Source organism: Mizuhopecten yessoensis, unplaced genomic scaffold (assembly GCF_002113885.1).
Source record: "Mizuhopecten yessoensis strain PY_sf001 unplaced genomic scaffold, ASM211388v2 scaffold4535, whole genome shotgun sequence".
NCBI classification, from domain to species: Eukaryota; Metazoa; Mollusca; class Bivalvia; order Pectinida; family Pectinidae; genus Mizuhopecten; species Mizuhopecten yessoensis.
The window spans coordinates 1,539,926-1,552,237 of record NW_018405595.1 but is presented as its reverse complement, the minus strand read 5'-3'; the positions used below and the strand labels follow the sequence as shown (position 1 = coordinate 1,552,237).

The window sequence follows — 12,312 nt, the reverse complement described above, 5'->3', positions numbered from 1 at the left end:
ATGTCCATGGCCATGGGCCACTGTAGAATTATTTCATACTTAATGGCCAATCAACAAAGGATTTGTTCAGCGAATAAATAATGCGTTCCTGTCAATATTTGTTAAAAAAATAAGTCTAGCTTAAATATCAAGAGCCTTCCAAACAATTTCTCTCATATTGTCTTGAATGTGAATACTTACAAGAATGATAAGGGACATTACTAAAGCACAAGCTTGTAAACACAGTGTACAAGAGTTATCTTTCTTGGTCTATACTAAATGATAAATGTACATCAGTCACTTGAAGTGTTTGTTGAACTGCTTTTCAATAGAAGTATTTCTTATAAATCTCATGTAGTGATCATGTCAAAGTGCTGCAGAGATTTTGCTCCTGTAAGTTTGACCAATAAGGACCTGATAGATTTTAATTGAAAAGTTTGGCCTAAAATTGATAAATAATTAAGTTGCATTATTTGACTATAGTAACCCTCAGAGATATTTTTCCTGAACCATACAACCCCCTCCCCCTCCCAAACACCACAAAAACAGTTGTTTAAACAATTATCTCTCAAGCATTTTACCTGTGTAAGTATGTCATTAATAGTCCCCATGTGATTTAAATGTCTATACAAAATTACCAATAATTCCTCCAGGTGATTTACCACCAAACCCTCATATATATTACCTGTATAAATTTAGCCACTAAATCCTCACATATTTTTACCTGTATAAAGCTTATCCACCAAACCTTCACATATTTTTACCTGTACAAGTTTATAGCCACCAAACCCTTAGATTTGTATCTGTATAAGTTTAGCCGCCAAACCCTCACATATTTTTACCAATAGAAGTTTAGCCATCAAACTCTCACAGACTTTTTACCTGTATAAGTTTAGCCACCAAACCCTCACAGAATTTTACCTGTATAAGTTTAGCCACCAAACCCTCACAGAGTTACCTGTATAAGTTTAGCCACCAAGCCCTCACAGAGTTACCTGTATAAGTTTAGCCACCAAACCCTCACAGAATTTTACCTGTATAAGTTTAGCCACCAAGCCCTCTAGAGAAGCAGCCTGTAGATGTTGGTTATCGTTCCACATGACAACCTGGCCCATGGCCATCAGCTCTATAAAACTATCCTCGGGGGAGTGCACTTGTAGGTAGGCATTTGTTGACAGTTCTTTGAAAGCTGAAATACAGTGTAGAAAATAGCAGAATCTCTGCATATCTGATGAATATTACAAAAACATTAAATCGTTGACATAACTTGATTTCAGTGAGGCAACTTTTGATATCAGCATGTCTTTTACAATGACTACAACTTATTATACACATATAGTTCTATAACAAAAAATTGAAATCAAGATATGGTTCCTTTGTTAACAAATAAACATGTAAACCATTAAACGTATCATTATGGCACATTTTTGTATCACCATGGATGTTCAGAAATTTAAATCAAAGTTTAATGAAATTTGCACATATCTAATAATGAAGCAAGACGGATGGTTTTATTGACATCTGTAAATACTAATGGCAGGGAACCAGTTCTTTTGCAGATAGGTATTTCACCTAGGATTTCATTCAAAACTTGATGAAACAAATCATCATGAATAATTTGGCTTACGTCATAAACATGATGGTAAAACTTCAACTGTGTCAACATGGCATCCACCTTAACAGTCATATTATGATATCATCAAAAAGGAGGATTAAACGTATTTTGAAGGCAATAAAGTTTTCCAAATCATAACTTGATTGGGATGCAAGCTTGGGTTCAGACGAAAAAGTAAAACATCTAAAGAAACTAGAATTGGAGCTTCAGACAAAAGTGTGGGTTATGTTAAGGTTTAAGAATACAGAGAGACTTTGAGTGCTATACATATAGTAGTCTAGGATATACAATGGTATAAGTCTTAAACAACACCTTTGTTGAAACAGGTTAACAAGTATGGCCACAGAGAGTCAGAGGAAAGTACCTACGCTTTCTGTCAAACAAGTCGACACGACCACCGAGTTTGTGTAACAGTCCCATATACACAAGTATCCGAGCGGCATGGTACTTGACAAACTTTGCATACTTGGTACTGTGATTGGTATAATACCACTCGTCACTAGGCAACAGAAGCTGCATCAACATGTCCGCTATGTCGGCATCGTTGAGGACCTGATGGTGGCTAGGAGTTAGGGCGATGGAAGCTAGTGATTGTAGTAGTAGGCACAACAGATGCTAGAAAAAAAGTTATAAAATGTAGTGATGAAAACAACCCGAAAAAAGCGATTTTTATTACTGTTAAATACACTTTGTAAATGATCTCATAAGGGGAATACCTTCCTCCATACTCCAGGGGTTAATACGCTCACTTTTGCTCTCTGCACTCTTTAAATATAAAATGCTAAAATCGATCGTAGATAAGACAAGAAGACTAGTTTGATCCTTTGATGTGCATCAAAATAACCTCTTGGTTGCATAATGGTAGAATGGACAGACTTTGAAGTTGGGTGTCGCTCCTCTCTAATCTTCAAAGGACAGGTATGTCAGCCTGCTGCTTAATAAGCAATCGGTCAGGTATATTTTTTTACCGGAGACCAATCAAATAGCTAGCCTCATGCCTTCAATTTTGCTATGACATATTCCAGGGGTGCAGGCAGCAAAAGTGAGTGTAACCCCTGGAGTATTCAGGATGGGAGAACACCAGTTTGTGATCAGCTGCAAAGTTGTTAGATAGTCATATTATCATCAGACTTGTTTTTGAAAATGGGGAATTGCCTTTGACATGCTTCTACTTGCCAGTTAAATTTCTTAAGCTACTGAAAAAAGTAGGTGTAGGCTAAGCATTAAGCTAAGAGTGGAAATCATTATATCTTTGCACCACATTGATACATACTGGGTAATTCTTTCTTATGAATGAATTAAATGTTCTTGTTGTGAGATCATTGAAGAAAAACGTGGTGTGGCATATTTAGAGATTTCCTCATCATCTGTCTAAAAGATAATGCCACATGCATGCATTGTTCACATGAGAGAAATAAAGTCTCGCCCTTCAATATTCTTTCCTTTCTTTCAAAATGAATTTCCCTAATAAACAATTTCTTTGGGCGAGTTAAAGTTTGCCAGTTTATACTTACTGGATCATGATTTGGGTCTAAGGCCTCGACGAGAGTTTTGATATGTCCACCACCGACAATCCGATACTGAACCTGGAGTCCATGACACATCACAACAAGGATTCGGGCACTTAAAATTTGTAAACAATGATGGGTGCAGAAACGCGAACGAGTACTTGGCGTACATTTCTGCCGAGTTCCAATGATACGCTTATGCATGGTGATACTGTTATGAAGCACACTTAATATTTGACTAGGATCACAGGTTGTCAGGAATTCAAGCGGTGTTTTTAACACATTGGATCCACAAGAATTTGCATTCGCATTATCCGTATTTTCTGAATCATCAGTCTTTTCGGAATGACCACCCCCATCAGAATGTCCTCCGAAATTTTTTCTAAAATGAACAGAGGAAATCCTCTGAAACGTGTTAGAACTGTTGTTGGCACTTGTGGCGGAATCGTCATGGTGATTGTGAGCACACTGAGTGGACCCCCCACGTTGTTTGGGGCTGCTGTTAGAGGTCTTATGTTTCGGGCTTTTAAGTTGCGGACTGACACCCTCCTGACTAGCAGCACCACCTGGCTGTAAAGGAATGCAGTCTGTACTTTGTAGAAACTCTGTTGAGCTGACCTCATGATTCTTATGGACGATGCAAATGTCGATGATACGGTTGATGATACTGAGAGCGGTAAAGTGTAACGACTGACCGCCACGAAGAAGCTCCAGAGCTGTAGTCATTAGTTTTGTCAGCAGCAAAAATATCTTGAACTTTTCCTCAAAACAGTCAATTCTCTGTAACTCATCATAGCATGTCTGAAAGTTAAGAAATAACAATATTTTACCAATATCATCAGATGTATTGATAATGAAGCATGAATTAAGGATCCCTGTACAACCGAGAATTAAGGATTCCTGTACCACCGAAGGATTTTTAAAAAATCTGAACGTTTCATGACATCACATTGTCATGCCAACCAACTGAGCTATACCTTGTTGCACTAGTTACTTTACTATTGTACTTTAATTCCCTAGCTGAAGGCACACATACATGTCATATATCCTTCAAGACATTTAAAAAATCTTCAACTGTATAAGAATTGCTTTCCTTTGTCTATATTTAAAAAAAAAAAAAGTAATTTGTAAAGGCATTGCCTCCCTTTGCCTACATTCAATTCATCTTACACCATTAAAACGAAAGTTTCTAAGTGTGTCATAATAACATGCAGATGACTTTAAGTCAGAAACTTTTGACTTAATTTTTATCTTTGTTTTGACAAAGTTATATCAGAATTTGGTAATATTTGATGAAATTATTGTTTGGAAGCTGGAAAAATTAGTGTGCAATATATGCTACTTTAAACATTATGGGTCCTTTTTTCCTTAACTTTGAAATTATCCTCTGTCATTGTAGAGTATTTATAATGCCTATCACGTTTCATCAAAATCAAAAGATACTTCAGCAAACTATTAGGCAGAATCCAAAGAGTGAACGTTACCTATAACATAGTATTTTTTTATGTTCTGTCAAAAACAGTTAAACAAAATATTTGAGAAAAAAACGATCCCATGAAACTTTTTCTTTACCTCAAAATGTATATACAGCAGTCTGAAAAAGCTTCAGCAGACCTGAATGAAACCCCAGAGAACAAGTTCTTCTTCCATTCTCACTCATCTCTTTGGGTTTGGTTTGTTTGTGTTTTACGTCCTATTAACAGCTATGGTCATTTAAGGACGTGCCAGGTTTGGTTTGTTTGTGTTTTACGTCCTATTAACAGCTATGGTCATTTAAGGATGTGCCAGGTTTTGGTGGTGAAGGAAAGTCAGAGTTCCCAGTGAAAAACCACCGACCTACGGCCAGTACCTGGCGGCTGCCCCATATAGGCCTAGAACCAGCTGTGATCGACCCAGTGGTGGGGAGCTAGTGGTATCAGAATGTCAGACGCCTTAACCACTTAGCCACGGCGGCCCCCTTTGGGAATTTCAGGTGAGAGTGAAAAACAATTGAAATTTTGAAGGCGGTTATAAAGACAAATGTTCAATGTATATTTTATCGTCTTTTATGGTACCCATCTTACTCTGTAGTTATCTTTGAAAATAACAGTCTGGGAATTCAGGTCAAACAGAATGTTAAAGTAAATCTATATTAGGATAATGACCTTGACATTGATTTTGTAACTATGATTTTTTCATTTTGTTTTCTTCTGTTTAGCCTAAATTCCCAAACGGTTTCTTTCAACTGTTACTACCAATTGTAGTGTGATGATTTTGTTTTTCCTTCAGCCATGTGCAGGTATCGAATAGAGTTATATCTGTCAACTGTAACAGGAGGCCCATGGGCCTTAATCCATTGACACCTTATGATGCATATTAGACTGCTCCAAATCAAAGGATATCATAGTCCATTGTCAAAATACAGGGATGAAGGAGTTGAATCATTTGACTCATGATGCGAGATATATAGCTTCTGTTTTCATAAACAAAATTTTGTACAATACATATTCCCAGACTTTTGTGCCAATAAAAATGATAATTAAGCTCTATTATTTATGGCTTGTAGGTATTGAACTGGATAAACATGTGTACATTTACTGTGATGGACTGATTAAAGACCATTAAATCAATACTAGCTGGTTTAACTGTCTAATAGGACAATCTCATCTGAAATAACATTTACATACTGATGGGATGTTTTAGAAACAAGAGGCCCATGGGCCTTAACGGTCACCTGAGTCTACAGTATTTTGGTTTGTTTGTTGAAATATGTACCAATTTGAGTAAAAAAGAGTATAATGTTAACTTAACTTTGTCAGGACCATGAGCTGATCATTCCTACCAACTTTAAGTTCAATCGGTTCAGCAGAACTTGACTTTAAGTTTGAAATAGGTTTTCAAAATGGCGGCCGTGGCGGCCATATTGGATTTCTGATCGACCCAAAAAATAACAACACTTTGTCAGGACCATGAGGTGATCATTCCTACCAACTTTCAGTTCAATCGGCCCAGCAGAACTTGACTTTAAGTTTGAAGGAGGTTTTCAAAAGGGCGGCCGTGGCGGCCATATTGGCTTTCTGATCGACCCGAAAATAACAACACTTTGTCAGGACCATGAGGCGATCATTCCTACCAACTTTCAGTTCGATCAGTCCAGCAGAACTTGACTTTAAGTTTGAAGTAGGTTTTCAAAAGGGCGGCCGTGGCGGCCATATTGGATTTCTGATCGACCCAAAAAATAACAACACTTTGTCAGGACCATGAGGTGATCATTCCTACCAACTTTCAGTTCAATCGGCCCAGCAGAATTTGACTTTAAGTTTGAAATTTAAAATGTTAACGGACGACGGACGACGGACGACGACGGACGAAAACGGATAGCAATCTGTCACTTGAGCTAAAGCTCAGGTGACCTAAACAGCTAATGACCATGATCACTTTTATAAGTAATTAAAACAAAAGGCCCAATAGAGGTGTACAAGACATGCTCACCTGGTGTTTTTTTTCATCTGATTAGACAAGAGGTTGAAATGCTTTGGCTTAACCAGGAGACCACGGACGTCATGTCAAGGTATTGAAACCAGTAATTCAACTTACAACACTTGGTAGGGGCAATGACAAGAAAGTTTGTACCACAGATGGTTTCATCTGGTGGAACTGATAATTAGCCAAAAACGGAATAACAAATTTGAGAAGAAGTTGAAAATGTCTCGACCAACAATTAACAGTTGGTCATGCATTCTGGCAAATTTGATCCCTATGACATTGGGTGTGGGTAAAGGTCATTTCTGTTTACAAACTTTGTAGTACTCAGACTCTGTATGTCAGAGCTGAGAAGGCGCTGGCAAAACATTTTGACTTCAGGCCTTTTGGTTCTTCTGCAGAAGTTGTTTGAAGATTTGTAACATATATTTGACCCCTGTGACCTCAAGAGTAGGTCAATGTTAGTCTTTTTTAGCAACAAAATGCCAGACTTTATCCCAGGAAGCTACAAGCCAAATTTCATGACCCTTAGATTACCCAAATGATCTTCAGAAGTCTTTTAAAGAAAACGTTGACACTGATGAATTATCACGGACAGACGCAGATGGAAAGAAGGATAACAAGAAGTGTCTCACAACAGCGTAAGCTCAACTTGCTTTTGGGCCAGGTTAGCTAAAATCATTGTCATTTAGTAGAGAATACCCCTGAAAAAGTCACTGAATAAAGAAGTTATTTTCAACAACAAGCATTCCCCCCTGACATTTCTAAATATTAACATTCATCAACTTACAGACAATTTAAAACTCTCTTGACTCTTAATTTAGACAAGAAAAGTCTGATGACATGACACACACATAACATATATGTCAAATGTTTTAAATTGTTTGAAGCCAACAAGTGACAAGTTGATACCAAAAAAATATGGAAACTGAGTTAGTTAATCTAGCAGGGTAAATTACACAAAGTCATCAGCGTGAAATATTAAATTAGATGTGATAATTGAAAATAATGTTATTACAAACAAATGGATAGAATACAGATAGGAAATATTTGGCAAGAAAATCCATATATTTTCATATCATGTCTAAATTTCTTCAAATTTCATTAGGGTTGACTTTCTAGCATTTGAACATTAAATCTTAAACACAAAATTCTGCTATTTTAAGCAAGATTACAAATGAAGTTTTATCCTTTGAAATATTTTAAGACAGTCTTTACAACATAATCTTTGTTCAAAGAAAATAAGTCTAGAATGTCAATTGAAATACAAATTCAATATTTGCCATCAGAAATGCAGAAATCTATCGAAGTAATCTAAAGTTAACACCAATTAATCAGCTATTTAGAAGTTTGTCACTGGCATTTCCGGTTAGCCAGCTTGTTTCAAACATTTGAATTTCTTCATTCTACCAAAGAGATCAACTTTTCATGCATGATAAAGTTGTAGAGAGTTTACTAGACTAGCCCCCTTCTCTAGAATATTGAATCATTAAAAAAAAAAAAAAAAAAAACTCTCATAATTTTGATCACTTAGATGTCTGATTCTAGTTCAAAACTAGGGGGAGATAATTATATAAGCTAGTACATGTAGGAAATGCAGTTGAGAAATTCTTCATAAATACTTTGGGGCTGGTAGCCAGTCTAAGAGTTTAAAAACAAAGAATATTTTAGATTTGCACATGTGAAAATTAAGTTGTCTTAATTACTTGTTGCTTTAGCACAGTGTTGTATACTCAATATCAGGTATGTAGATAAGTGCCTTTCTAGATCATAGAATCAGTTTCTACCCAACAGTGTTTCTTACTGTATTGGACAAAATAAAGTGAATTAAACATTTGCATATCTTTAATTTATTTGATTTTACACTTCTAAAATCCTCACATTAAGAAGTTTAAAATTGCAAAAGACATAATTTAGACAATTATGGAATCTTTAACAAGTGAAACTTTGAGTGCAGAGCTCACAACGGAGTAGGGATCAGTATCATACCCCAATCAGAAATCCCTTCCTCCATGCACATTAACATAAGATGTTCTTTCCCTTTGCAAAGATAAAAGTAAGTTGAACAATGGGTTAAGGAGGAGATGAATGTGCTAAGAAAGTTTCTGGAGCAGAAATAAAAGATTGGCCATTACTATAGAAAAATACTCAAATACATATAGTGATCCTTCATTGTGAAAATCTATTAAACAGTTAAGGAGAAGATTCTTTTTATCAGAAATTGGAAGTTTCATGGGCAATAACTCTGGGAAAAAGGTTGAATTGCAAATCTTATTTTCATGCACATCTACATATGCCTAAATTTCACCAAAATCAGACGATATTTAAGCATTAATTATCCTAGATTGCGTAAACCAAAGTTGCGAGGGACAGACGCTTCTCTTACCCTGGCTGGACAGGTGTATTCGCACTTTTACCGGTGTGAGATTTTCTTATCTCACCCTAGGGTTGAGACGGGGGGATTCTCTTATTCATAACAATGGCATGACGTCACTTCAACAATACAATGACGTCACGTCAACAATCCATCAACGTCACGTCAACCCTGAATTTAGCATGTAACGTTATCATTACATTGTGTATATGATACACAATGGGAGAACAGGGTAAGAGAAAAAGAATCATTCACCCCCTTGTCGGTGAGATAGGGGAATCTCAACCCTCGGGGAAAGATTCTTAAGTTGCCAAACACTCGGCAAAGCCTCGTGTTTGGCAACTTAAGAATCCTCCCCCTCGGGTTGAGATTCTCCTATCTCATCCCCAAGGGGGTGAAAGATTGAAATGATATTTGATTATCAATATCAATTTTATATAAATCAGATTTAATTGATTTAGTTGGTAACAGGTGTAACTCAATCCCAGGATACCACACATCAGTATAACTACAATAGCCGTGGAGAGTTAACCATTCTAGTGCATTCACCTGTAGAATCTGATTTAGAAGTTCGCTGATGGCTTTCTCGATGGCTGGACATTCTGAGCTGTCCGTCACCGTGACGATAATCCGCATGTAATTGGCTAGTCCATCCACAAGGGAAGAAGTACATTCCGGATTCTGTGCTAACTTCTTTAAGGCATATAGTGTTCGCTCTGTCTCCTCGAGTGTGGCTTTCTCTGGAAAGACAGAAATGAAAAAAATAATTTGATTTTTTATAATGATTATTTTCTTACTATACATGAGGACCTACCCACTTTAAGCTTAACTTTATACTTTTGTGAAGACTCAAAACAACCAACTAACTCTCTTGCACCGGAAATGTCCGTTCAGTCCCTTTCAAGGACAAAGTCAAGCGTAAAAATATTTCATAGCACATTATGTACATTTTACTTTTTCCTATGCATGCTTAATTCATTCAACCCTGAAATTTCATAATGAACTATTCCAACCTTTGAATTGGAAGAGTTCAAATGTGTTTTCAGGGGTGAATGAGTTAACTCTGCTTTCTGGGGAAAACAGATAATTTAGAGTTGTACAATTATGAAATGTTTTATTTTTCTTGAAATTCCAATAGTTAAATGCATTTACAAGTTATCCATACACATCAATATAAGCCATTGCTTGTGGTGGGTCCCCACAACAGGAGTTACACATCAGTATAAAAATAGCTTCTTCAATTATTTATGCTGAATTTCCCCTAAAACCTTGAACATTATAAGTTGCAGCTTATTTTCGTTTTTAGTCAGGAATGCCAGGCTTATGTTCAAGGCCAGTCTAGTTTAAAAAGCCATTTAGACTATAAGGTGTGTTACAGCTAACGATCCAAGCTATAGTTGCATTATTGCTAAAACATCCAAAACCGTTTACCATAAATCCATTAATGTTCGTGTAAAAAATTGCTCAGCTTGTTTGGTGCTGAAATAAAGTTTGAAATCAAGGGTGCACAGATTACATAATTTTACAAATCTATCACTGGTTTGCAAGGTCCACCATTGATTGCAAATTGACTGCAAGAAATCCAAGGCATATTTTCATATTTTATTTACCTGTTTTTGAAACCAGCTTGTCTTACTTTCAAGATAAATTTGATAACAAAGAATCCCTGAATCATTTTTAAAGCTGTCTTATTTTCAAACAGGCTTAATAACAAGATTTTAGGTTATTAAATATATAGCAATTGTAATTTGAGGTTGCCTCCAGTGCACCCTCAAATCTGATGTCTAGTTCTTTTATCATGGTGCCTCAATGGTGTGGTGTCAAACTTCCACACTTAACATTTTGATTTTTTTCTTTACGACTTGTTAAGCTGAATATCTAGTTCCAGAATGTCAACAAATTCATAAAATATTTTGAATAAAGTTTGATATTGAGAGAAATAGGGAAAATAAACCAACTAATTTGGGCCAAATCACCATTCCTAAAAAAAACTTTTACAAGATTCTTATAGTTTGAAACTCTTTTATAAAGGAGATGTGTTATTGAAAAACTCTTTAGTAAAGGAGATACATGACAGAGAGAGGTAGCTAGTGTATCTTTAAGCCTCTAGCTACTACTGAACAGAGATAGCTCCACAGTCAAAAGATGCTAGATAGGCCAAGGATGTTCTGTCTCTATATTTGACTACAGCGGAAGATTGATGTGGTTTAAATTTGTCAGCTGAATACTTTACACTAAACCTGATCATGCCAGCTTATAATTGAAGAAGAAAAACATGCAAATCTTTCTTCTTGTACTGCGAGAAACATGCAATGTGGGAAACTATAACTTCGGGAGTTCTCATTACACACCGACCAAAATAGGTCCATATATGTCATGATTTTCCTTCCCGAAATTGACAAAACCATCCCCACCTTGGATAATAGCTTCCCTGCTGTATTCAATTTATTTTTCTGCTACAATGGAAAACAGAAGGTGTAAATAACATTATCTCATCAACTAAGCAAGCCGTGAACCTCCAGGAAGAAAACATTGCCTTAACAGGCAGTACACCAACGTCTAACTCAAACAAAAACATTGCAGAAGATTAAAATCAAAGAATTTTTCTGTTTGTTGTTACATATCTCATTAAAGAAGACTTAATTATTACATAAAATATATCTCAGTCCTTAAATGATTGAGGGTCACAAGAATATTACTGGTGTAGAATATTCGAAAAAAGTTTAATGTGGCATTGAAAATAAAAACTGAAGGTAATTAAAATAAACCAGGCACTTGTTTAGAAATTTTTTGAAAATTAAGGCACATTTTGAAAATAAACAGACATAAAATATTTTTGAAAATTTATTGCACTGAAAATAACATCAGTATAGAATATTTACCTAACGAAGCTTTTTGAGTGTTTATTGGTTTTATAGCTAGTATACAGTTTATGAATACAGAGGGGAAATTCAAATGATGTGCAGTATATGTGCATGAAGAATCATGACATTATCTGCATTTATATATAGCCAATCAAAAAATGATATTTTGGTTAACTGGATGTTTCCAGTTTGATCCTTTATTAGTGAAGACAAGACAAGAAAACAAATATTGCATGAGCACCAGATTTTTGCTATTCAAAACTACCCCCAAATCTTGGGTGTTCAAGGAGACTTCCAGGACGGACATGTATAGAACTATTCTGTATTACAAAGGCAAATTTCGTCTCGTTTTACAGATTAGTCTCATCATTAAAAGAGATGTGACGATATGGACAACTGAGAATCACGCGGCTTCTAATTGAATTAACTGATACCATTTGTCTGCGCAGAGATCTGCTGTGTGGTCAACAGAACTCCAATACATCAGGCAGAGCTCAAATTGTGTAGACA

The 12,312-nt window shown here is 36.0% G+C and overlaps 1 protein-coding gene across 1 annotated transcript in view; it reads right to left on the bottom strand.

Annotated features, from left to right (window-relative positions):
• Positions 1–12,312, bottom strand: part of LOC110449213 — a 171,091-nt gene that overhangs the window by 68,359 nt on the left and 90,420 nt on the right. The window contains exons 3-6 of the mRNA XM_021495917.1: positions 9,488–9,678; positions 3,109–3,903; positions 1,963–2,209; positions 1,014–1,168 (exon numbers count right to left, since the gene is read on the bottom strand). Coding sequence (XP_021351592.1) covers positions 1,014–1,168; positions 1,963–2,209; positions 3,109–3,903; positions 9,488–9,678 — 1,388 coding nt within the window. The remainder of the gene's footprint in view (positions 1–1,013; positions 1,169–1,962; positions 2,210–3,108; positions 3,904–9,487; positions 9,679–12,312) is intronic.